The sequence below is a fragment of the Vanacampus margaritifer genome, chromosome 19 (genome assembly GCF_051991255.1).
Source record: "Vanacampus margaritifer isolate UIUO_Vmar chromosome 19, RoL_Vmar_1.0, whole genome shotgun sequence".
In the NCBI taxonomy this organism is placed as follows: Eukaryota; Metazoa; Chordata; class Actinopteri; order Syngnathiformes; family Syngnathidae; genus Vanacampus; species Vanacampus margaritifer.
In genome coordinates, this window is record NC_135450.1 from 11,567,268 (window position 1) to 11,593,866 (window position 26,599).

The following is a 26,599-nucleotide window of genomic DNA, read 5'->3' on the forward strand; positions in this document are numbered from 1 at the left end:
AAATATAGGCCAAAGCGTATCCGTATTTTGTATGCACAAAGATACTGTTCCATTTCTTGAGGAATTTCTTTGCAGGTTTTGTTTTGTTTGTTTTTCTTGCTAGTGTGGCTTTACTAAATTGCAAAGAAAGGGGGAAAAACATTAGAGTGGCTTGTGGGCAGTGCCTTGGGATCAATGAATGAGAGAGGGAGGGAGAGAAAGAGAGAGAGTGACGTCATGGCGCAGTTTGTCGTGGAAAGCCAAGTGGATGAAGGAAGTGGAGATCTCCACCCTCGAGCCTCCCCCTGACACTTGTGCTAAATATTAGCAGGCTTGATTTATTCGGGCCAAGTCGCAGCACAAAGTCACACCTGCGGCCACGACTCACCGGCCCCCCCAAAAAACAACACTTTGGGTTCGGTTTTGTTTTTGGTTCCCTCCATCCGGCGGCCTCCAAACTTGCCGCCTGTTGCGCAACGACCGCTGCCGCCGACAGGTCACTTTCGCCGGGCTGCCGAGGGGCTGCGAGTCGGTCTGGTTCGCCGGTTGCGCGGACTTGGGAGTGGGACCATGCGCCGCCGTGCGTGCTGAGCGTGGACTCGTTGAGGAAGTTTGGCGGGGCGACTGAAAGCTACAAGAGCGAGATCAAAAATTATCACTTTTTTTTATTTATTTTTATTTTATTTTATTATTGATCATTTTTTTAAGGGACGTTTTTACAACTCGAACTTTCATCATTTGAGCATCCACGATGAGCAAAGCTGCCGGCTCAACAAGTGGCTGTTTGGATATTCTTAATGTCAAGTCAAGTAAGTGGCACTTTTCCCCAAGAAAAAAAATGTGAACATGAAAAAAAATAATGTATTTGAAAGCAGGCTCAATTTACATTAATATTCGTTTGTTGCGAAATATATGGTGCATTAAAAAAAATCAATTCAAACTGTTTTAAAACAAAACTAATTGAATGTGATGATTTTCTCTTTTCTTAAAATGCTGCATGGGTCAAAAACGTCCCATTTTGGGTCCGAAATGGACTTAATCTCAACCAACCTTGGGGGTGGTTTTGTACCAAACTGTAAAATTAACCCACATGGGTCGGTCTATTTTATTTGATTATTTTTTTTGGGGCCCATCAGTTTTAAGGGTGTATAGCCAACAGCAACAGAGCTTTATCTTGTAATGATTTAATTCCTCGTCTTATCTTAATTTAAACACTTTAAAACTACCCTTTTAAATGCAATTTGGACAAAATGTTTGCATGAAAAATAATTCCAAAAAATGCATAAAAAACGGACCAAATATTTCTCAAATCAGGCCTTGTAATTAATTCCAATAAATCACAGTTGGCTAATTGAAAATTTCAATTGGGCTATATCCACTCAGGTCATCGAAATATGCATTTTTAAAGTCAAAACATTTCCCCCTCAACTCCTTATCCCTAACATTTGATAAAGTAAATATACAATTTAGAATAATACACTAGTAACTCTAATTTTGTCCTTTCCACACTGCCGTATAACTTGTTGCGTTTAGGCCATATAATAACGTTTTATTATTCTATCCCTGACGCACACAAAATAATGATTAGTGAGTAAAAAATAAAAAGCGAGATTTTTTTCCTCTTTAAAATGATTGTTTTTATTTCATTCGCGTTAATTTTCCCCTCCTAAAATGTTTGTGAATCAATCTCACGATCCCTTTTAATCCATTCAAGTCAAGTTACTCATCGCCAGGTTAAAAAAAAACAAAAAAAAAAACAATCATAACAATAAAAGAAGGCTTTATAATTGATGATAATAAGCCTTCCCTGGAGAGAATTTTCTTTGCTGCTGCTTATTCCCATGCTACCCTTTTGGACGGGTCACTGGTGAATCAGCGAGCAGGTGGCAAAACGTCAGTGGAATTACATAGACGCCACCCCCCCCCCCCACCCCCACCCCAACCATAACCCAGCCCTGCATACACTTTTTTTTCTGTATAGATTTGAATACAAAAAAAAAACGTCACTTTTTTTCTCTATCAAACACGGGAGTCCATTTCCATCTACTTGATTTGAGTTTGGTTGAAACGAGTTGGTGCGCATGATTGTCATGGGCGGTGTCACTGCCTAATCCCGGGGCCTATAGACCCGCCGGATAAAGCAGCTGTCGAGTCCCATTATGAGGGGGAGTTGGCAGCTTGTCGAGATGCGGCCAGTCAGACGAGCTTCAATGGGACAAAATCATTAAGTTAACACCCCCCATCCCATTAATGTCTCCATTGTGGCCCCCCTGGCCATTGTTTTACAGGGCCCGGTTATGACGCTTTCCTACCTTTATTCTGGAAAATGTGTGCACTGAATTCCCATGGTCTGAGGGCCACTGACCAGTGAGTGAGAGAGTGAGAGCGAGAGAGCGAGATTTGATTTAACCAAATTGTGCCATAATAAAAATGTAAAAAAAAAATCAAAAATCAAAAAAATCTATTATGCCTATGTATGAAATGTGACTAATTAGGAATAAACATGGGAAAAGTAAATAAAGTGATAAATGAGTGAGATAATAGATTAATAATAGAGAATAATTTCAATTTGAACCAAATGTTTATTTTTGTGATAAATTATAATGCAATAAAGTAGATCATAATATAAAATATAGTTTTTTATCAATTATAGACAAGTGGGATTTTTTACACATTATTACATTACAAGAAAAGTAGATTGGTATAGCAAATGCGTAATAATGTAGGATTTGATTTAAAGATTTAGAATTTTAAAAAAAACTTTAAGTGTTGAAAAAATGATGGATGGAGGGATTATTTTTTCAAAAATGCAAAAAGTGCATAAATGTAATAAAAAGTTAATTTATAATGGCATATGAATTTAATTAATTCCATCAAGTAATATATATATATATATATATATATATATATATATATATATATATATATATATATATATATATATATATTTCTTTATATATATAAAGAAAAAAAGCACTGCTGAATTGAAGAGAGCGATAGAGTTTAATATAATTATAGACAAATGAAAATAACATTTGTCTATGATAATTATTTTTTTGATCACAATTTTGAAAAAGTAACTAAAGTAATTATGTGCTGACTCAATGAAAAAACGAAGGGATGCATGGCTCATCCAAAAGAAAATGGCGAGTTCAAATACTACAACAAATCCGGAAATACAAGCTTTAAAATCATTATTTGGAGCTGTATAATGACTTTTTTTTTAAAATTTTCCATTCATATTTACAATACAAAAGAGTTATGAAATGTTGCTTGAATTGCCGAAATGACTTCTTTCATTTCCAAACCGCCACTTCAGGTCGCATTTTGGACATCCCGTGCAAAGTGTGCGGAGACCGCAGTTCGGGCAAGCACTACGGCGTCTACGCCTGCGACGGCTGCTCGGGCTTCTTCAAGAGGAGCATTCGTCGAAACAGAACTTACGTGTGCAAGTCTGGCTCTCAGGTAGGACCACCCAACCACCAACTCGCTTAAATATGTCCCCTTTCCCCCCCTCACCGAATGCGCCTTGGCGAGACAGTTTCACTCAGTTAGCGCCGTTTCCCAGCTGTGCCTGAACGCATCCAGCTGGCAGCGTTTAAATAGCTGAACGCGCCGGTGCGTTGTAATTTATCAGGTGTAATCCAATCTAATGTGATGAAAGCGAGGATTCAAGGAGCAGGGGGCGGGATAGTACTTAGCCCTCCGAGCCCACCCCCACCCCTCCTAGCCTCCCTCCCCCCCTGCAATGAGGCTGCATTGAGGGGGGTCGATAAATGATGATGATAGCACCTGGAAATTGGTCTCCTGGGAAGATAATAGTAAGGAGAGGAGCGTTTCGGCTATTATATGATAACACACTTTTTCCGTGCGTGTGTGTATGTGTGTGTGTGTAGGGTGGGTGTCCTGTGGACAAAACTCACAGAAACCAATGCCGGGCGTGCCGCTTGAAAAAGTGCCTGGAAGTCAACATGAATAAAGACGGTAAACATTGTTGTTGATTTTTTTTGTGTGTGTCATTTTTAAAAGTAAAAAAAAAAAAAAAAAAATCCGTCATTTTGTCACCTAGAAAAAACGACTATTACTAAATCACTTTAACAGAGGTGGAAAGTTCTTTTTCGTTAGTGTCTGCACTCTGCATGGCTTATACTGCCCCCTGGTGGCTAAATCAGCGGTCGCGAAGAATTCATTATGATGCACTTAAGTTAGCTAGTAGACTATATATATATATATGTGTGTGTGTGTGTGTGTGTGTGTTTTGATATAGTACTTTTTTAGGACAGTAAAAGTGTCAAGTCTGGAATCAACTCAATTAGATCCAAATTGTATGATTCAATCCATTTAAATAATAATAATAAAAAAAAAGTTTGCTGCAAGTGACCAAAATGTCCACAATAGAGCCAAAAGGTAAAATTAAATGCAAACAGTAACATTTAAATATTTTAAAAGTTGGAAAATACAAATTCAGACAAAATATGGGAAATGTCATTACATTTGAATCAACGAAACTATATATATATATATATTTTTTTATGGAATTACATTTTCCAGATGATTTTACTGAAGAATAATTTGGATGTCTGCCGTGCAATTTCCAGCCGTTCAACACGAAAGGGGACCCCGAACGTCCACCATCCGAAAACAGGTGGCCTTGTACTTCCGAGGTCATAAAGAGGTCAACGGGTCATCCGGGCATTTCCCGGGTTCCTCTCTGCCGGGCCCCCCCTTCTTCACTACCGTCACGCAACTGGAGCCTCACACTTTGGATATGAGTACGGTGGCCAGTACGCCAGAGAGGCAGACCATCGTGGGCTTGGCGCAGCCCACACCCAAGGTAATAATCAAATCCCCCCCAATTTTTTTTTTGAGCAAATAATTCAAAGCGTCAAAACAAACAAATAAAAAAACATAATAATTAAATCAAATGTAATTAATGAACCTGTTTGTGCATCATCATTTGGCGCAACTTGGCTATATCGGACGGAAATATAATAATGTCATTGAGATAAACAAAGAACACTTTTACTAAACCACTATAATTCATCATTTGTTATTTTTCACTGAGGATAAAGAATATATGCTTGTGATGACGTGTGAATACTTTATAAAGCCTTGAGAAAGCGTCAAAAAATCATTTCCTAAATAGTGAGCCCATGGTTAGGCCTTTTTTGTATCAGTTTACAGACAGTAATATGACGGGTTTATAAACTGGTTATTAGTTTATGACTACATTATAAAGTCCTTAAACGAGAATAGCAAAACTTTAATTTTACTTTTTAAATTATGCCCACGTTGAGTGATGTTTTCACAATACTGTAATATGAAATATTTATTAATATATTGAATAGTATGTAACAACTCACTAGATAAGAGCAGCGAGGGTGACTGCTGTTTGCCAAATAGTGAACCAAGTCCTTTTACGTACCAATTTTGGATCATAAACTGGTTATTAATTAGTACATTAACATTTTAAATCTTAAGTGCCACAAGTCATTTCATAAAAACAATGTGAATACATGCTTACTTTCCAAATATTGTGTTTGTCTATTTCTTACCATGTTAAAAATAATTCGAAGGTTTATAAATAAGTTATTAACTCTTTATCAAGTATTAATAAAGGGCATCAAGTCATTGAATACGATGAACAGGAGTGACCTGCCGCTTGCCAAATAGTGAACCCAAATTTAGCTGCGTGGGTCCTTTCTACAATAATATGAAGTTAATGAGTTATTTGGTTTATTCACCCTTTATAAAGCCTTAAGAACTGCCTGTTACTTGCCAAATAGTGAGGCCACACTTAATTGTTGACTTATGTTATAATGATCATATAACTGAATTTACAAATTATTTATAGCATTAACAAAAAGAGATTTACAAGCAAGCTGTAGCCTAACTCACACCTCAGGTATTCAGATTTTTTTTTTTACCCAGAGAAAAATAATTCAACCAAAGTGGCAAAAATAAATAAATAAATTAATTAAATGGGCCTTGCGCTAGAACATAATGTGAAACAAAAATGTTTTATTATTTGCAAATGTAATTGACTGTATGAAAAAAGTCAAGTTCAACATTGAGTGGAAATTTGTATAATTATTATCTATACGATTATATTTTTTCCCCATCAGGGTTAGAAGTTGAAATTCTTTCCCTGATTTAGCCCTTAAGAGGCACAAATCCGCCAATTAGATTTCTCACTGCAAATCCGCCGCAAGCAACACTAATTCGTCGCTAAAAAGCAGGTGCCGTGGCTTGGAATTTGACCTTTGCCGCGTACAATGAGTCCCACTGTTTCCGAGGCGATGACGGCATCCTTTCGTTTGTCCCCGCCCGCAGTACCCCCACGAGGTCAGCGCCACCCCCATGTACCTGTACGAGGTGGCCACCGAGTCGGTGTGCGAGTCGGCGGCTCGCCTCCTCTTCATGAGTATCAAGTGGGCCAAAAGCGTGCCCGCCTTCTCCACGCTCCCCTTATCCGACCAGGTACGTTTAACGGCGCGTGACAGGAATTAAGGCAAACAAGAGCGGGGCGCGTGGGGGGAGGGGGAGGAAGGATTAGAGGAGGCCCAGGGGGGTTCAAACATGATCGCTTTGGTTGACATGTGTCAAAGGAATCGGCAATGTGGTTTCATGAATGTAGGAAAAGCCCCATCACTAAAGCAAGTCATCTCCGCAAGCTCTTTTCCAAGGGTCTTGGAGCCACGAGTGATGCAAGTAGATATCATACAACAATTGTGACAATATGTCATCTGGAAATATCCATCAGCATCAGCCTTTGTCTGTGGTCTGTAAAGCTCGGCTAAAGCCTCAATTCCACTTGAAGACTCTACCAAGACCATGCGTAACCGTGGGTTGTCCTACCGGTATCGGTCTTTGAAAAAATAAATAAAAAAATAAAGATAAATCTAAAAAAATTCAGTTAACTTTATATGAGATCCTGCTGACCCTGGGAACCTTCAGAACCATAAAAAAATAAAAAATAAAAAATAATTAATGTAGAAAACTATAGAGAGCTATGATATATATGTACTTGTTTAAGTTTCCATTTCACTTTTTAAGATGTACTGATAACTAGTGTTGTTCCGATACCCAGTTTTGCAGTATCGGCGTACCGATACCTAGTTATTTTTTTACTAACATGAAAAAGCTGCCCTGCCATTGGTTGACAGCATTCAAGGCCAGGGCCAATAGGATACCTTGGCTCGGCATGCAGTGAACACGGTGCACGTCGGTGAACGTCGTGCACAAGCAATACACAAGATGCTGCATTCAAAGTCCTATATTAGCGTCAGAAATAATGGTATCGCCGTGTTACTTGTCAGTATTTGCCGATACCACGGGGGCCGCTCCCGATACCAATATTGGAACAACACTACTGATAACCTTGGGAGCTCCCTGAACATTTTGTTAGAAATTTAAACAGGTGCTTATTATCTACGATAAAAAAAAATAATAATAAAAAAAAAATCAACATTTGGAAAAGTCAGAAAAATTGTTGATTACAGACATTGCAACAGAGTCAATATTGGCATTTGTATATATATAAAAATAAAATAAAAATAACGCCCATACTCCCCTCAGCCTTTCACTGAAAATTAATATCGGCTCCAAATATCGGTTATCGGCCTCCTTGGCTACTAATAACCAGCATCGGTATCGGCCCTGAAAAACCCATATCGGTCTATCTCTGCATTAGACCAGCTTCACATATTGATGTTCATCTTGGGGACCATTGGGACGAACCCGAACAATGATGCGCAGACATTCATTCACACAGAAACACTCCAAAATCCGTGTTAAAAGTCCTCCCAGAAGAGTGGAAGCCGTTGTATTTGTTCCAAGTTGTCTTTAAAAATGTAACCCAAAGAAACCGTCATCTTTGCAGTTGATTCTGTTGGAGGACGCGTGGCGGGAACTGTTTGTCCTGGGCATCGCGCAATGGGCTATCCCCGTGGACTCGACGACCCTACTCGCCGTTTCTGGTATGGAACCGAGACACGCTCGTTGTAGAAGGCCTTTGCGCGCCTCGCCGCCTTCCCGTGTCATAACATGGCGTCATCAGCAGGGATGAACACGGAAAATACGGAATCCCAGCGGATGAACAAGATCATGTCCGAGATCCAAGCGCTCCAAGAGGTGGTCACCAGGTTCCGACAGATGCGGTTGGACGCCACCGAGTTCGCCTGTTTGAAATGTATCGTCACGTTCAAAGCCGGTGAGATCCAAGGCCGTTGGTTCTTGACGAACCTCAGACTCGTATCATTTGTATTTGTATTGTAACAGTCCCGCCTCTTGTGGTAACAGTTCCAACGCAGGGCGGCGCCGAGTTGAGAAATTTCCGCAACGCCAGCGCTATTGCCGCGCTGCAGGATGAGGCGCAGCTCACGCTCAACAGCTACATTCACACCAGGTATGACTGCTGGCCTTTATTTACTCGTTCCCTGCCATTGACGGCTATAGACGTCAAAATTCATTTGAACTATTCATATTAGTTTAAAACTTGTTTCCACTTTTGTTAACAAGAGTATGAAAACCTAGAATTTTTTTTATAGTACATTTAGAACAGATATAACATTTGTTATTAATCGTGAGTTAATTATTGAAGTCAAAATTTTAATCGCCTGACGCCCCTAATTTTAAAATACTGTAATCTTTTTGTTTCTTCTTTCAAAAAAAAGATTATTAAAAAAAAATGTCTAAGTTTTTATTTTCTTGTTTTTAAAACTAATAGAAATAATTAAAATTAATTTTTGACGTTTATAGGCGTCAATGGCAGTGAATGAGTGAAAAACGCTAAAACTATTAAGTCAATCAATTATGTACTATAGTTATTTTAGTGGGTTTTTAATTATTTTTTAAAAAGACAAAGAGTTTGGGATTTTTCATGATTTTTGGGGTGGTGCACACCCTTGTATCGGTAATTGGTAATAAAATGAAGTTTTTTGAAATAAGTGCTTATTAAGGATCATAGTTAATTTGAGCATGGAGGAAAAGTTTTTGCTTCTGAGGCTGAAATATCTGACTTCATTACATTACAAATAGAAGTATTTTTGTTTGAGTTTTAAATGGTTTCTTTGCATATCTAGAAAAGAAGGCTGCGCAAAAGCTATTTTTTTGTATATGCTGAGGGTCGCTAGAAAATGAACAACGGGCTACAAATGGCCCCCAGGCCGTAGTTTGGACACCTCTGGTATACAGTGACAAATCCTCTTTTTTTCCCAAACTAACAAATTCATTCATCTCACAATATACATCAATAATCATCCTGGAAGAAGTAGATTATAAAACAAACCTATAGCAATTGCTTTCTGTTGGCGAAAAAAGCAGGATTACAGAGGATTTAATATTGAATCATCTTCAGCAAAAACTAGGCTGAGCTTGAAATTGAAAACAGGAAGTTGGCCCATCTTCTCCTTTAAAATTCACATGTCAAACCAAATAGTGTGCTGTCATCTAGTGGCTGACAGTGGAATTACACCCAAAATAAACAAGAGGTGTAGAATTAAGATATTAAAATGTAAAAACCTGGATTGTGTCTTATTCATCAATATATCAGCTTCTTTGAAGTATTTCTTGAACCCCTGCGATGCGCTGCAGGTACCCGACTCAACCGTGCCGTTTCGGCAAGCTGCTGCTGCTCCTGCCGTCCCTGCGATCGGTCGGTCCGTCCACCATCGAGGAGGTGTTCTTCAAGAAGACCATCGGCAACGTGCCCATCACCAGGCTCCTCTCCGACATGTACAAATCCAGCGACATATGACCTCAGCGGTCAGTCAACTCGCCTGCTTGGAGGAAAAGAAAAGACTTGAACGTGAGGGGGCGGGGCCACCTCAGCCCCCCTCGAGACTCGGCCAGCGGGCCGTAGGGTTAGCAGAAACACATCTGTTTGAAAGGAAACACGTCAAGAAAACAAGTTCATCAACTAGCCTGTTAACAGGAGAGCTAGTTAAAGGATTAGTGTAACTACCATAATAGATTTGCCTTTAAAGAAGCACTGGAGTGGACAGAGGAAAGCTATTCATGTATAAATACAGATGACTCAAGACTCTGGGGAGCAGCTGCCAAGTGATTTGACAAAGATATGTGACATGTGAAAATTACTGCAAGTGTCTATGAGACCAATGAGCTTGACGACCAATTTAATATTTTATTGCTGTGTTCAATCCCAATGGTGGAAAAAAAAAAGAAAAAAAAAAAGGACGCACGAGTATGGACGAAAGGGGCCTCCTGATCCGGTGTCGAAATCAAACGCACCCGGCAACGAAGAGGAAATGACTACTGTGGGAAAGGAGGTGAGAGGTTCTCAACGGACATGCAATTAAAGATGGTGTGTGTATTTAAATGTTTGTATCCAGGCACAACTTTAAAATGTTTCGGTCAACTTAAAAGTTAGACACTAACATGGATTTAAAAAAAAAAAAAAAAAAAAAATCAGCACTTGGGGAGCTGTTTTGTGGAATATGGTGGTTTTATTTTGTTGTAAATACTTGGAGTTATAACTATTTAGGAGGTGAAACCATATGAATAAAAGACACTGGATTCAAGTCTATTTTTTTAAAATGAGTGTTTTAATTTCAAAAGAAATTGGGTGTGTTGCCACAGTCAAAATAAAACAAACGTTTAAAAATTACAAAAACACTAATATATATATATATATATATATATATATATATATATATATATATATATATATATATATATATATATATATATATATATATATATATATATATATATATATATATATATATATATATATATATATATATATATATATATATATATATATATATATATATATATATATATATATATATATATATATAAATATATATATATATATATATATATATATATAAATAATTAAAATAAGTTAAAAAAAACATTCAAAACTACAGTTTAAGTATAAAATTAACTAAAAATAAAATATAGCAAAAACGTTCTTTAGGGGTTTAATTACTTTGGTATTAACTGTACAGAAAATAGTCTACTTTGTTACTAATAAACAAACAAAACAAAGCAAACAATTAAAAACTAACAAACCCACTCTAAAAACGGAATTTACAAATCAAAAGTCTAAACTAAACAAAAACTACAATGATAAAGAAAATCTATTATAACCCTGATGTGGATGAAGGAGCATTAGAGCCAAACTGAAATGAGTTCAGAGCAAAATTTTGAGGGGGTGAAGAAAAAAATACATTGTCATTTTTTGTACCATACTAACATTTTAATTATGTGCATTACGATTCTGATATTGGTTATACTAGATAAAATTCACATAAAATTGGAACTTAATCTAAGTAGAATTGCATCTTTTTTTTTTTTCTACAAATGATTCCTATGACTATAGTTTATGCCGTTTTCTCACGACAGTCTGACTTTTCATTCAAAGAATATTTCCTTTTTAGGCCCTTGCACTACTTACACATGCATTTGAAAGTGGGCAAACAAAAAAAATGCACATTTGCAGTTGATATTTTACCTATTTTATTGGAAAATCTTCAAAATAAACAAAAACAAACAAAAAAATGGCACAGCAGTGTATAAATCTCAAAATGCGTATATAGCCAGTATAAATACTGCAGTTCCCTCTGTGTAAATTGACTTCCTAGAAAAGCGATGGCGATAATGTGGCAAGTGCTGGTTGCTGGACACACACACACGCGCACACACACACACACACACACACACGCACACACACACTCACATGCTTCCTTTTTTGGGCGGGCAGGGGGAGGGGTCAAACACGTTTAAATTTCAAGGCCCACTAATGTGCGACATGCCAATAATGACTATACAATAGATTGGGAGTCGACTGCGGGTCTCACATGGAAAGTCTCAAAGTTACGACGTAAAGGAATATATTCAAGACATAGCTGATGATAAATACAATTATACACTCATGTTAGTGGCATCGAGAGACCATGTGACGCTGTGAACATTCTCGGCGATTGAAAGGGGAAAATAAAGTGGAGGTAACTGAAAGGGGCAGTGAGCGATATCTCTCACTCTCTCTCTTTTTATATATATATATATATATATATATATATATATATATATATGGCGTGGGGGGCGGGGTTATCTTTGTGATTTTTTTCTTTTTAAATTGTTTGAGAAGAATCAGAAGCAGTGAAGAGGGAGTACTTTGGGTTGGGTGGTCCGACGGGCGGGTCAAGTCCGATGAGGGCGGGCGGGCGAGTTGCTTGGCTGCGCCATCTTCTCTCTTTTTTTTTTAAGCTTGTCTGATTTTGGACGGGGTGTAGTGCTTGTCCACAGATTCATCCTGTAGAAACATGTGCAGGCATTTCTCGTTCTGGGCCAGAGGATGCCCGGCCACTCTGAAAAAAACACACACAAGACCACAACAGGTTTCAAAGCAACACAACATTAGGAAAGGAGAAGCCAGTTTGCGGGCTCGGCTGTCAATTTGAATTTAAAAAACAGAGCAAAAATCACTTCAAACGTAAATATATTGTACATTTGCTAATTAGATTTTTTTTTTACCTGATAATGTGATTTTTGCTTCATTTTTTCCCTTTAATTAATTATAAAAAAAAAAAGAATCGTGTTTCTTTGTTTCCCCAAACATATCTTACTTTATCATCCGCCATTTGTTGGCGTGTGACGTAGCATCGGTCAAAACGTGCAACGTATAACCGGTCTTGTAGTCGCTTTTTCGCAAAACCCGTTTCCATTTTCACTTTTTCTGATAAGCTTCAAAAACCACCCCCTCCAAGCGTAAACTTTTTTTTCCTCAAATTTCTGGCGTTTCCATTCAGTTTCTTTTTGGCAATTCTTGAAAATTCTAATAAAAATAAAAATAGGTGGATGGAAACCCACCTAATGGTTTGCTTACCAGGGTTCGAATAGCTCAATAAATCTTGGCGCCTGCAGTCGTACATTGGATTAATCTTCAAATTTACAATAACGTTTGAGAAATGAATACAATTATTTTCAATTTTATTAGGGATGTACGAGAATTTTTTTCCACCAATACCAATAACTGATCAACTTCCTCCTCCTTCACACCGATACTGACTTTTTGTTGTTGGTAAACTACAAAGATATTTGTTGTTGCAGCTTTAAAGAATAAAATATTTCAATTCCACTTCCTACTAATGTAGCGGGGGTGCGAGGATGACACAAAAAAGGGGTCAATGACAACGTACAGTCGCATGTTTTGCTTCTTCCCTACTCGTCGCGTGCTTAAAAGAATAAATCACTCGCAAAACGATTGACTTAGCAGTGACATTTGGCAGGAACCCAAACATTTTAGCGCTACTAGCCATGTTTATGTGAAGATGTTTTCAAGGACCAAAATTAAAAACAAAAGATTAAAAAATATCACTCACCATTGCTGCACTTCAACGAGCCGTGGCCATTTGCACACAGAAGTGTCATAGCGTTTACCATCCATCCATTTTCGGAGCCATTTATATCCTTATAGTATCCAGCAACAAAAGGTCAAAGTACGGTAACGGTAAGAAAAAAAAAAAAAAAAAAAATCGGGCCAGGGGAGCCTCCGCATGCGGCTCTCATTCGCGTGAATGGCACATTTGTCCCAAGTTTCAATATTGATGGTAAATATTGTGTTTAGAGTCAAGGAGGCTTCTGCTCGTTGTGTGTGTAGAACCTATCATTTAATTTGCCGTATTGACAAAACGGCTGACTGTTTACTTCTGGAGTAGCTGACAGTGACGCCATCTCATACATCATGCAAGCAGCAGTGAACTCTTAAAAGTAACCAGACGAATGTTAGTATATTTCAGGTGGCTTTCAATAAATCAGTCTAATTTTGAACTCTTGGCATTTGGACTTGTACACGCCCTGCGCTACTTTTGGAAATAAAGGATTCTATTGTGCATTAAATGAAGGCGAGCTGGACCCTTCCGGATAGTGTTCATTTTATCAGCCATTTTACAATTTAGTCTCAGTCCAGTTTCAATCACGCTTGTTAGTTTTTAAACATAGTTAATCAACTTCATCACAACTTTTAGTTGACTATAATTTCAGCATTTTAGTCTTTATTTTAGTCCAAGAAAACATCATTTTATCCGTCTAGTTTTAGTCAGGACAATCATTTTACTATCAACAAGTGGCTATTATTAAGTTAGGTAGCAATAGTTAGCAGTCAGATTAATATTATTGTTGGATAGTTATAGCCATTGGATTAATGTTAAATTATAATTAAATTTTTTTGTTCCATGTTGCACTCGCTAGCTGCAGATTTGAAAGGGGGGGGGGGTCCACTGTGTGTCACATGACAGCGTCACAGTGACAAATTAGTAGAAACAAGATTTGACAAAAATCATATTTTCGTCTCGTTTTTGTTCATAAACTAAAATGTCCATAGATTTTAATCCAGTTTTTATCAAGTGAAGTACACTTTCGTCTCGTTTTCATTAGTTGACGAAAATGCATACTGATTTAGTCCCAGTTATTGTTCATTAGTGAGGGTTTTAGTCTAGTTTTATCCCGGTGAAAAATGTGTGTTGACAAAATTATTTTTGTTTCGTTTTCGTTGACGAAATTAACACTACTTCCGGAAGGGATTCAATAACCAGTCAAAGAGCGAAAGCAGCGTACAGTAACGATCGTTAAATATGATTTGGGGAAAATCAATTTGTCATTATGCCTCTTCCATTAAAATTTGGAGGCACTCTGACATGAGGCTTGACTCAGTGTTCCTGCAGATGACGCACGAGGGCTTATACAACTAAATACGCCGCGCACCTGAGACCCGGGCGGGTGTGGGGGGGGGGGTTGTTTCGATGCCATTTTATGTTTGCATCTTAACATCTAATAGGAAATAGTTACAACAAATTACAAGCGTCAAACATTGGGGTCAGAAGAAGTTTGTGTCTTTTCCATTCGTTTTGAGGGACAATCAAGCTGCGCATTCCAAAAGATCCTCTTCGCAATCATTTCAAAAAGCAGCCAGCCAGACTATGAACAATGATATGATTAAACAGACGAGTTTTATTGTCTGGAATGCATGCAACAACATCCTAATTACCCACACAAAAAAAACATTTATGGTTTCAAATTTTCTTGGCACACTTGACGTTCAAACCGAAGCATTCGTACATTTGCAGCCGGAAAAAAAAAAAAAAATAACGACCACATCTGCAATCAAAGCAAATAGTTACATTGGCACGGTAACTTTTATTGTTCGGCAGCTGAGGAAAAAAAACAAAAAGATGCGCCGGATCACGTTCAAACACGCTGTAATTTGAATTGCAATTATCATAAATTAAACATCACAAACAAATCAAATGTGCGTAGAAAAAAAAAAGCGCTTTGTTAGAAGAACGGCAATTAGAAGAAGCCAGCATGTCGGGTTGTAGGTGGTAAGAGACCATGAAAAAGTGGAAGAAACTTGGCACAAAGTGCTTTGTTTGAGACTTTCGATGCGCCTGAACTTTAAAAATCATGATGTCAGGAAGGCGGAAACTCAAAATGCCTACAGGAATAAAATACAATAGTAATAAAATCCAGCAGTTTTTAATCAACATCAGAAGGCAGCCATCTCGAGTGAAAATGACATCACAGTTGCTCCGGTAACAAGCTGTGATTGGCCGTTACCTGAACCCTGAGCAACTGTGATGTCATCTTCAGTCGACAGCAAGTGGCAAAATGGCCGCCCGCTGAGATGGATAAAAATGGCTGGATATTGCTTCATAGCTCATCTTCCACAAATGTATGATTAATCAGAATGTCATGTTTAGACTAGTGAGGTCACATATGACATATTATTGTCAAGAAACACTTAAAGTTGACTTCCCCTTTAACATATACATATACTTGTGTGGAAAGCTAGTGTGTGGCCATGGAAGAATCTCAAGGCAAAGTGAGCTACCATGTAGTCTACTCTCCATGTTTGCCACGAAAAAAATATACATGACATCATATGGCCACTGGCTCTCTTTTATTGTTATTATTATTATTTTAAATCACAATCAGAATGTTACTTTAAAACATTGCCTGTACAGATAACGGTTGTAAAATGTTTTCTTCTAAATTTCTATTTTTATATTTACTAATGGTAGAAAGCACCCATTTTAACAGTCCAATTGATTCATTCTTATTCACTGCCAGCCCAGCAGAAATTGATCTTTTGACGTCTATGGCCGTCAATGGCAGTAAATGAGTGAATCTTGGAAGTTTGAATGTATACGCCGAAATCTGAGACGATGGCTTACTTGTTTAGGAACTGCTCCAGAGCTTTTCTCCTCTCTTCTATGAAGGAGTCATCAAATATCCCGTCGTCCCCCCGGAAGGGCAGCTGCCGGATCAGAGCTTTACCCGGGAGCGGCGGCACAACCACCTGAGAGAAAAGAACGCCGCGAGAAAAATTGGTAGCAGCGCTTAAATGGGCACAAAGACGACGACCAATGTTTTATTCAATGTACGCTCTGTAAATCGATTTCAGTGGTGCTTGCGTGGACGTGAGGTGCACCAAACATTTTGAAGGCTAGAAACCACCAAACACAAATTTGTATTCGTCGGCTGGGCTGTGAACATATAAATAGGTGCTCTGCCCCCTCTCACCTTGCTCTCCCTCTCCAGCTCCGCCCTCAGCCACTCAAAGTCACTGTAGCGCCTCCGTACACTCGACTCCTTCAGCTTGAAGATGGGAAGGTTAGTCTGAGCGGGAAAAAAGGAAAAGGGTTTAAAAAAAAAAAAAAGGAGACACTCCTTTTGAGATTCCACATTGCCGGTACCTAAATGCATGAAGCTGTATAAACGAATATACACTACAGTGTATTAAAGCACAGTGTTTGTATGATGACATTTTGTTTTATTAACTCTTTGACTGCCAGACGTTTTCAGAAAAGGGATGCCGTGGGTGCCAACCGATTTAAGCATTTTTGACTGATCTTTCAAGGTCCACAGAAAATTCTGTGTTTGGACTATGGAAACACACATCATACCAAATGAAAGATTGGACTCTCATCTTTCATCAGAAAAAAAAGTTTGTTTCTACCTTATTCCGTTTTTCAGTAATCAACAATAGAAAATGGTTAGTTTCACCTCTGTTTTGAAAAAAAAAAAAAAAAAACGTCTTTTAACGTCTTTGGCACTCCATAGGATTTTACTAAGCGTTATTTAACGTTTTTGGCAGTTAAAGAGTTAATTTATTATTATTATTCATTCATGACTCTTCTCAGGATGTGGAGTTATGCGGTGGAGTGCCATTACCACAACACTATTGAGGCAGGTGTGGCTTCCAATTTATTTCTGATGCAAAAGGTACACTGGACACCAAGGTTACAAATACAATAGTTTATTTTAATCTAATCAATATTAAAAAATAATTTTGATTGTTTATAGCTATTTTCTTACGATGGCAAATTTTGGGTTTTCTTAGCGGTATTTTCATCAAAATTTGAAAACAAAAATCACGAAATATTTTGCAATGTAAGGAGTGAATCTTTACAATGCATGAATTCCACTTTTTGAACCGTAGGCCAGAATAAATGACCTTTTCCAATTTCTCATGATTATTGAGATGCCCGTCGCATTAGTGTTGTCACCATACCAACATTTTGGTAAGGATTCCGGTACCAGCATGCAGTTAGATACTTTTTCCAAATCAAAAGACAACTTTAAAAAAAGTCATTAAAAGACTTAAATTGTCTTCACATTTTTTTGGGGTGTCTTTAATTATATGTATATGAGAGAGCGAGAGGGAGGGAATAAGAATGTCCTGGGGGGTCAAACCACGCAGCTACTTGGGGGAAGCTACTTGTTTGCTATATGCTAACTCCTCGGACTAGTTCCGAGTCTCGGTAAGGTCACTTGGCGAGCGGCGGCGCTGCAAGTACCGGTACCATACAAAACGCAGTATAGTATAGTTTTAAATGATGTAATACCCCGATACCAAATAAGTACCGTTTAACCGCGCATCCCTACGTCGCATCATGGAGAAGATTTGCTTTGAGTCTCCCATAAAGTATAAAAGCAAAGTTTCAAGGTATTATAATGATATATTTATGCTTTTAATATTGCTTACCGGTGATTTTCTTTTAGGAACCTTGGGCCAATATCAGAGCATGAAGTTCAGAAATAAGGTTTTTGTGTTCCAATGAAAGCCTTTAACAGTGAACAGCCAATCAGAGACAAGTACTTTATCGCATAAAAACATGAGCCAGTTGACATTGTTTCAAGTGGGTAAAAAAAAAAAAGTGATTGTATTTTTGTTTCTTGAGGTTTAAGGAAAAAAAGAGCAAAATTATACAAAATAAAATAAAATATATCAAACCTACTGAAACTGGCCTCCAGGAGACAAAAATCACTTATGTTTCGCTCACCAAGGTTTCCCGCACTCAGACTGTTTTGCCGATTTTTTTATTTTTTTTTTTTGCATGTTCGCAAGCGCAGCGGAGACGCTCGCATAATCCCCCCATTGCTGTTGACGAGCACTCGAGACCGGCTGTTCTCGTTTGAAAGGCGGGAGATGTTTCGACATTGACAGAGAACACTGGCTCAAACAGCAAATTATAGCACAATGCCAAACCTATTCACTCGTCCTGACAGCACATGGCCATCCCGTGACAATGTACCAACGAGGAGGGGCTGAATGAGGGTTTTCAATAGCGGGCCGCGTTTCACAGAAGGTCAGAATTTACGGAAGAAAGCGCTACAATGGCAAAGCAATTGAGCAAGTAGGTGCGGCATAAGTTCAGATATGAACTGCACACTGATCAATAGGCAGATGTCTACAACTGCCGTAAAGGGGATGGAGAGTTAACTACAAGGCTGAGTAAATGGCCACACAAAAGAAGAAAAAAAAAAGTGTGTGTGTGTTTGGGGGTCATAAAGGAGGAGCTGGAAAACGAGAGAGCTCGGGAGCTTCATCTGGACTGCGCTGGACTAATTGAGGAGGAAGGGAGGGCAGGAGTGTTTTTTTTTTTTTTGCTCTCATAGTCTCCTTTCAGTTTTGTTCGTCTTTATTCCTTTCGCTCTTTAATAATGCGTCTGATTTTCTGCCTTTGGAGACTCTTTGTGGCATTTCAACGGGGAAAACACAGCCACTGGTTTTCTCTCTGGCCAGTCATCTTCTCGGTCTTAGTGTTTCTACCTAAATTCCGGAAACTGAATAAAGAGCATTTTGCCACGTCTCCACCAAATGTTACACACATGGGATAAATAAAGCCTGATCCAGCAATCAGGCGAGTGTAATTTGTCTACTCCCGGTTCACTTTAACATTGATAACCAATTATTTGGCCGAACAATCAACAGCCAACAGCATGACTAATGTGACCAGTACACCAACAGTTGCTGGTCTTACACCTAACGATTTTCACTTGCACTCTCAGACTAAAAACTGAAAGACAGAAGGAAGTTTGAGTTTCACTGGAGCCACAGGGCGCTCCCATTGTCTTGATCGTTTAGTGTAAGGTAAGTAATCTCTCAGTTTGAGGTCAATCTTTTCCTAGTCTTGCCCTTACAACAAAATCAAATGTTTGATATTATATTATATATATTATCACAAGTCTTTCAGTCAACCAACAACTAATAGATGACAGCCATTCCCCACGCCATGTTAATACTTGGGCGGGGCGCCCAAGTAAACTGCCGGCCGCCGAGTTCCGGAGACGTTTTCCTTCCAGCCAAGCTTCGGGGCAAATGTTGCTGCACCACCGCACGTTTCTGATTGGTGGTCTGGTTCATGCTCGTTCTTGGCTGGCTGCTGGCCTGTGTTGGGACTGCAGGTGGGCGGAGCCGTCGAAGGCAGAAGAGAGTTGTCGCTGTATGTATATACGAATGGGGAGATGGAACGAGAAAGTAAATAAAAAGAGATCAAATGAAATGCCAGACTGCAGTGTGACCTCCTGTAGTTCATTTTGTTTACCCCGTTTGGACCCCACCCATTGGATAGTAGAGCTGTGGTCAGAACAGCCCAAGACCGGTTGACGTAAACTCTGCACTCTATCACGACAGAAGTTGCGAAGGAAAGGTTTTGTAGGTTTCTAGCAAGAGAATGATGGGGAAACATTTAGAATACAGACGCTCCGAACATTTTTTGACATGCGCGCAGACATGTTCGTATGTACCGTTGTTCGTAACTCGAATGTTCGTAAGTAGGGGAGCGTCTGTACCCCCCCCCCCCCCCCCAAAAAAGGCTAAAGACCGACTCTTCAAAATTCAATTTCAATCTGAGACTAGGCTGCGACTGTTTTTCGAGGGTCTTCTGATGGAGAGGTCGCAAAAGTGTTAAGGGTCAGATATTTGAGGTCGTTTAGCAAAGGAAACAATCAAGCCCTTAGTACTGTATATACCATTCTGAATCAGCGAGCAGTACTGTCTGGTATATTTAGCAGTTTAAAGCACTTCAGCGGTCAAAGGCTGTGCAAAGCAATGAATATTGGACCTGAATTGCGCATTTGAATTTCAGACTTAAAAAAAAAAAAAAGAATTTCTGCATCCTACTTTACTCAGAAAGGCTTGAGATGCGATTTGAACGCATAATCTTCTACAACCGTGCTAAAGTCCCCAGAGGGAAAAACAAGCCAAACTGATCCCCGCGTGGCAAAAATGTGTCAGTATTTAAAAGTTCTCCCTTTGCAACTCCCTTCCCAGGTGAAGTTGTCAATGAGAACCCCCCACCCCCCCACCCCTCCTCTTTAGTCCTCTTTCCCAGGTCACAGGAGAAGTGGATTAAGTTTAGCTTTATTGGCCCACTACTCTGGCATTAACTCCACTCGCTTGTCCCCGCTGCGTAATGTTACCTCACAGCGAGGAGTGCCGCAAAGTTAATCCCCAGCACAACAGATCACAGTTACAGGTAATCTGCCACCGCCGTGACTCTAATCCCATCATGTGCACACTAGAAAAAAAACTTAACTGAGCACAAACACGACGTGTAACGAAATACGGTGGTTGGCAAATCGCATATTCATTCGAGCTGGTTTGTACGCGCACACATAAAAAAAAAAAAAATTGGGTCTCAAGACCATAAAACCGAGCGACGAGGGTTCAAGAAAAGAAAGTCACCTGGCCTCCAAATCCTTTCGCACTCTCAAACCCTGTGATTAAGAGATTGCTCCTGTAGGACAGGGGGAGGAACGGCAACAACAAAAGTGAAAAGTGAGAGGCCTCGCTCAGCCAAAAGAAGGCGGTGCGTGAGAGTCCTCAGAGTCAAAGATCAGGTTTCCCCGGCCTCTGTTCTCGACTTACTGGCCCTTGTGCCGACTTTGACACGGGGAGCAGCTTTCACCCGGTAAGGTGTCGGCGTTTCGCTAATTGTCTACCAGGCCACACTTTGCCTCTCTCGCTTGCTCAAAATTGAACTGGAGGAAGCCAACTAGATTAGCGATACAACAACTGACCACCATTTTGGAGAATTATTATTATTATTTTTTTGTCATTTTGGAGAATTTTCTAAAAACAAAAACAAACAAAAAACCACGGAAACAGCACTTGATCTTTGCCTCTTAAGTCCTCTATGACCAATAAAGTCACAAAAAACTATTAACTGCCTTAGTACACGACATACTGTGCTGACCACACCGCTCTTCTCACCAATAATCTTCCATTTTCCAGTTTTTAAAGGCAAATGTCAACATTTGAAATAACAGTAATTTTGATCCGTTGACGTCTCGGAATTTTGGCCTGCATGAGTAATTGGATACATATATATTTTTTCCTTTCTTAATTGGATATTTCTAACCGAAACTTCCTTCCCTGAGTAGAAGACAAAATGAAAGGTTCAAGGAGAAAGGTCTGGACAGATTTTCTGTCCGTAATATCCCACAAAATAACCATTTTTACCCTAGAAGAACCCATCGTCTGATTTTCAAAATTCTTGGTGCCATAAACTCAGGTTGAAGTGGCCATTCCAACCAGACTCAGCATTTCGAGTTTTGACAGATTCCTTTTTGGGAACTCTTTGTCACATTGCTAATAGATATGCACGTTGTTGGGCGTAATAAAAGCCTAAGTGAAAGAGGGAATACTGCATAAAGCTACCCTTTTGAAAACAGCCAGCGTCACTTCCCCATTATGAGCGTGCAAGGAAATCTATGCTCCATAGGAAGAGAGGGAGGCATAATGTGTGAGACACAATATCTTAGTTTCATAGAAAATGGCAGAAGGCTTTAAAAACAGCCTCGGACAAAGATCACTCATCTCCTGAGAGAGGAGTTCAAGACCACCACGCATTAGCTTTTAGCAGGATAAATCAAGTCAAGTTGGAGAGTGTGCATCCTAAAGCTCGCCCCCCCACCCCCCTTTCACAATAATGGCATTAAAAATGGCAACATAATACCATCTCATTGCATCATACTCCGAAATGGTGAAAGAAGAGGCTGGGAACAAAAGCTTTGGGGTGACGGGTCTTTTGCTCTCGCCTTGCCGTGTCCTCTCTCTCGCTCGCTCGCTCGCTCGCCGGCCCCTGCGCTCTGACAGTCTATCCACTCTCTTGCTGGCAAAAAGCTGCTTTGTTACCATAGTATCAACTCCCACTTTTGATACTGTCATCTCAAGTAGGATATGGTAGCCTTGATACAATATGTTCCCCATTTCCATTAAAATAGTTGTCCAAGAGGATGCTGTAGACTTTGGATTACACTTGACTGTGCCTGACAAGCACGCCCACCCCGCCCCTCCTTCTCGACTCATTTTTATTAATGGCCAAATTCACCCCCCCCCCACCACCACCACCACCCAAATTCAAAGCAGAAAGAAAGCAAGGGAAGCTATGGGAGTACAAAAGAGAATGGGGAGAGGATGAGAAGTATAAGAAGCCTTTTATGTGCTCCTATCTATAAAACAAAGCAAGATGCCTGAAGTTCAGAGTTCTGAATGCGACCTCCAGAAACCAAGGGAAGCGGTGCGAAAAGACAATCTAACAATCGCACCAAACCAACAGAGTATTATCAAATCTAAGGCTATAAACGGGGTGCCTGCTTGCAAAAATCACTCGCTTCTAAGTTAACGTTAAGACCGGCGGCTGTTGAAAGCAATGTCGCTTTCCACCATGTACATTTTCAGGTATCCCAGCTGCAGCAGTAGCCGGGTTCTAAAAAGAAAAAGGGGAAAGGTGACTACATGAAGGAGGTTTGTTACAATTTTGTGAGATATCACCATATAGGAGACAACAGTTCAGCAGAGTACGGAAAATTAAAAACACATCTTTTCAACCACTGTCAGCACTTTAGGCTAGCTTGGTCATCCAACAAGTTCCACCCATTTCCTACCTATACTGCTTGTGGGTAAAGATGGAGAACATCACAGCTGACCCTCTGCGGGCTCCATCTTGGACTGTTCACCAGTCAACTGCAGTGTTTAACAACGTCCAAAATAATAACAAAAAGATTCCTCTGGGTCTAAAAGATATTCACAAAATGTCCACTTTTGGCACAAACCTGCTTTGTCATCCTAAAATAAGCTTTTTGTGTGTCTCCTGGGCATTTCAGGTTTTCAATTACAAGCTAAAACAAATGGATTTGAATGAGAACAAAAGTCAACTTCTTCAACGAGACCCTCGACATTACGAGTCCGCTCAGGAAAAATGAGATATCCGTCTCCTTTCAGCATCTAGTTAGCTTTCATCTCTGGGAGTGAAAGAGGGCGGACTGATCCCATTGATTTGAATACGAACGTAAAGCCTGCCTGTCAACAAGGGACTACGCAGGCTGACTCGGAGAGAGCCAGTGTAAATAGCCGGCCTCCGGTAAGGGGAGAAAAAGACAACACTTTATGATTCACCGCCATCTCTCAACCTTCACCAACCGTAACACTTAGTGTGGACTTAATCATTTCATACTGTAAATAAGCCCTTGAGCTGGTGTTTACATCATACAGTCATCTTGTCCATTTAAGCCAGCAGTTATCGCCATATCTGTGTAAGCTCACTGCGAAGCAGGCGAGTGACTGCATGGAGAGTGAAATAGGATAAGTGGAAACAGGATCAAGGCTGCTGAAGGGGGGTGGCTTTATACCCTTCCGAGGATTTTGAGGGTGTATGGCCGGGCAGTTAACGCTCCAGCTCCCCCACCCCGTCCCCCACATGCCTGGCCTATTTCATTCTTTCCCCTCTCAATGAGGGGATTAAGAAGACTCTCTTAGTGCGACCACAAGGACTCTCTCAATTTTGGGTGGAACGTGGGACAGCAGTGGGAACTTGAGGCACGGCAAATGAGCTGTGGGCATAAAGGGAAAAAATATATACAGACACATTTTGGGTTCTCGAATATCGTGATTAACAGTGTGACCCCCTCCCCCCCCCAAAAAAAAAATCAATGAAAGGCTGACCAATAGTTTGCCATGCTGAAACTGAAGTAAATTATTTCAAAAATTATAATGAAAGATGGTAAGCGAAGCAAAGTTGACATCACAATCATTGAGGAGCGCGGGACATGCCGCTTTATCTGTGGTCTTATGCAAAGTGGGGTCACACGGGGGTACGAGATGCATAATAATGCTGATTACACGTGTATGCTAATTATACCACGCTCATCAAGTACAGTAGCTCCGTTTTCAACTCTGACGCTTGGAGAATGCTTTGCTTGCCTTGCCCTGTATCTTTAAGGTGCAGCCAGCCAAAGAATCTATCAGGGTGGTTAACCAATTTAAACCATGAAGTACAGAGGCGTTAACCAAAAGAACATTTTGGAGATAATAGATGAGGCAACTAGATAAACCCAGTGGCTGACAAGTTTCAGACTCTGCATATGAATGACTATCAGTCCAAAAATGGCTACAATAACAGTGTTTAAATGTGGGAATTAGTATAGAACAGTGATCTTCAACTGGTGGGTTGGAGACAGGTGGTAAAAAAAAAATTGTGTAGTTGTGTTTAGATTATTTTTTTATCAGAACAAAACTGATTTTGAGATCGTCACAATTCTTCTTTTACCGTTAGAGGTCCCGTTTACGCTTACAGTATTTTTCCAACTATAACGCGCAACGGGTTATAAGCCGCGCTTACCTGGTGTGGATTTACATACATTAGCCGCACCGTCACATTGGCCGTAGGGGTCAGAGCGCATGGAAAAGTAGCAACTCACACAATAAAATACGGTAAATAAATCTCTTGCATTTTTCATGTAATGAAGTAATTTTAACATACAACATAAATAAAAGTCCCTCAGCAAAGTTAAACTCTATTTATCAAAACATATTTTTGTTGTCATCATTCTCAAAAAAAAGTGGTTTATTTTTTCCGTGACTATAAAACAAATGAAGGAAGACCAGTGAGCTATATTGTGGTCATCCAAAACTGTGAATTTCTAATATATGGTTATTGCTGGTGCTAATAGGCGTCTGTAATGTATCGATGTTTACAAATGAGTAAAAGTAATGTGTTAAACCAATCTCAGGGTCCGTGTTTTGCAACAGGTGGAAGTGTTTGACCGTTAACAGCCTTCACTGGACTTACACAATGCTGTCCGTCACATTTACGTTGCTGCGCAAGCGGTTACAATTGCAGCATGAGGCAAAAGGCGCATGTCTTTTACTCAGTCATCAGCTTGTTTAGCAAAGGATTGTGGGAGCTTCTCTGCAAACGGAGGCCCTTCGACTCCCCTGCAATGTCCTCAGCAGGGGGAGGAAGGAAATGCTTTGCAGGGAGGTGAGTCAGAGGATCAGTGTGCATCCTGTCTACTTGAGCTGACTGTGTACCCCCACCACTTTGACTATATATTACGCCATAACGCTGAGAAAAAAATGGCTGCAAGAGAGGTTTCATTCAGTCAACAGAACACAAAAAACAAAGCTCACATCAATATGACTAAAGTGGAGAGGACATGGAGATTACTTGAGTGTACAAACAACCATCTGTTGGTCATGAGTTCGATGGTCATTTCCAGATCATGGGGGTGTGGCTGAATTCAAAGTTATTAAGAGTTTCAACTTTAATAGTGACTGGTCTTTTTCTGTCAAATGTACAATTGTAATTTACTCAGGCAATTTTGCTGTTCTTGCAGGTGCCCTTTAAAATGACGCTGTGCTCACCTGATTGAAACAAATTAAATGTCAAAGCCAAGGAAAGCAACAAAAATAGGATCTCGGTTGACAGAACGTGACAAAATTTGGCATCACATTCTCGTCAAAGACATCATCCAATGCTATGTAGCTAAACGTTGGTAGCTTGTTCTGACGGATGTTGCTAACCTGTCAGGAAACGGTTTTCACCCATGCCGATTTACATGGCATTGATTTATCACAACTACTTTACCAAACCTACCTATCAACGTTATTTCGTCCCAACGTCACTCGCTAACAACCTGTATGTGTGTACTAACGTTAGGTAAATAGCCCAGAGGCTAACGGTACTAGCAACTACAGTAATGATGAAAGCTCACCTTCAGTCTGACTTCGTACGTCGTGTGTCTGCCCCTTCCCACCCCGATGGTCTCGGGGTTGCTCACGTCAATCTCCAGAAAGTTACTCGGTGGTCCATACGCGTCGTTTAGGTTCTGAGGCTTAGTAAAGAGCCTTCTTGTATCAGCTATAGTGTCAGCCATTTCTAACGCTGCGCTTTAACAAAGCTAGCTGTACTGTCAAGCGGAACTGAAAACTAATATGTACGTTCCGCTAGTAGCCTTCACAATAAAACAAATAATAAACGCTTGGGTGTGCGTAAAATAAGAACCTAGAAAAGGAAGACGT

General features: G+C 39.8%; 2 protein-coding genes across 3 annotated transcripts; one reads left to right on the plus strand and one right to left on the minus strand.

The window, feature by feature from the left end:
- Positions 1-264: 264 nt before the first annotated feature.
- On the plus strand, positions 265-10,468 carry nr2e1 (nuclear receptor subfamily 2, group E, member 1). Of its 2 annotated transcripts, none has more exons than XM_077552799.1 (9): positions 265-788; positions 3,299-3,444; positions 3,876-3,963; positions 4,578-4,813; positions 6,313-6,459; positions 7,862-7,958; positions 8,039-8,191; positions 8,281-8,386; positions 9,574-10,468. In XM_077552799.1, the coding sequence occupies exons 1-9, from the start codon at positions 731-733 to the stop codon at positions 9,734-9,736; spliced, it is 1,194 nt and encodes a 397-aa protein (XP_077408925.1). In that variant the 5' UTR covers positions 265-730; the 3' UTR covers positions 9,737-10,468. The 2 variants fall into 2 exon arrangements, with proteins under 2 accessions (XP_077408925.1, XP_077408926.1); XM_077552800.1 differs by having other exon boundaries at positions 8,042-8,191.
- A 974-nt stretch (positions 10,469-11,442) lies between these two features.
- snx3 (sorting nexin 3) lies at positions 11,443-26,483 on the minus strand. Its single transcript, XM_077552949.1, has 4 exons — positions 26,293-26,483; positions 16,531-16,626; positions 16,182-16,306; positions 11,443-12,317 (listed from the first exon to the last, which is right to left on the minus strand). The coding sequence occupies exons 1-4, from the start codon at positions 26,452-26,454 to the stop codon at positions 12,212-12,214; spliced, it is 489 nt and encodes a 162-aa protein (XP_077409075.1). The 5' UTR covers positions 26,455-26,483; the 3' UTR covers positions 11,443-12,211.
- Positions 26,484-26,599: the final 116 nt, after the last annotated feature.

Bases quoted from the DNA above. Each gene is read 5' to 3' on its own strand.
- snx3 (XM_077552949.1), bottom strand. From the start codon at position 26,454: ATGGCTGACACTATAGCTGATACAAGAAGGCTCTTTACTAAGCCTCAG. The intron at 16,627-26,292 runs GTGAGCTTTCAT...TTTCCCGCTCAG, and splicing joins CGTACGAAGTCAGACTGAAG to ACTAACCTTCCCATCTTCAA. The intron at 12,318-16,181 runs GTAAGCCATCGT...TGTTTTTTTCAG, and splicing joins CTGGAGCAGTTCCTAAACAA to AGTGGCCGGGCATCCTCTGG.
- nr2e1 (XM_077552799.1), top strand. From the start codon at position 731: ATGAGCAAAGCTGCCGGCTCAACAAGTGGCTGTTTGGATATTCTTAAT. The intron at 3,445-3,875 runs GTAGGACCACCC...GTGTGTGTGTAG, and splicing joins TGTGCAAGTCTGGCTCTCAG to GGTGGGTGTCCTGTGGACAA. The intron at 3,964-4,577 runs GTAAACATTGTT...TGCAATTTCCAG, and splicing joins AGTCAACATGAATAAAGACG to CCGTTCAACACGAAAGGGGA.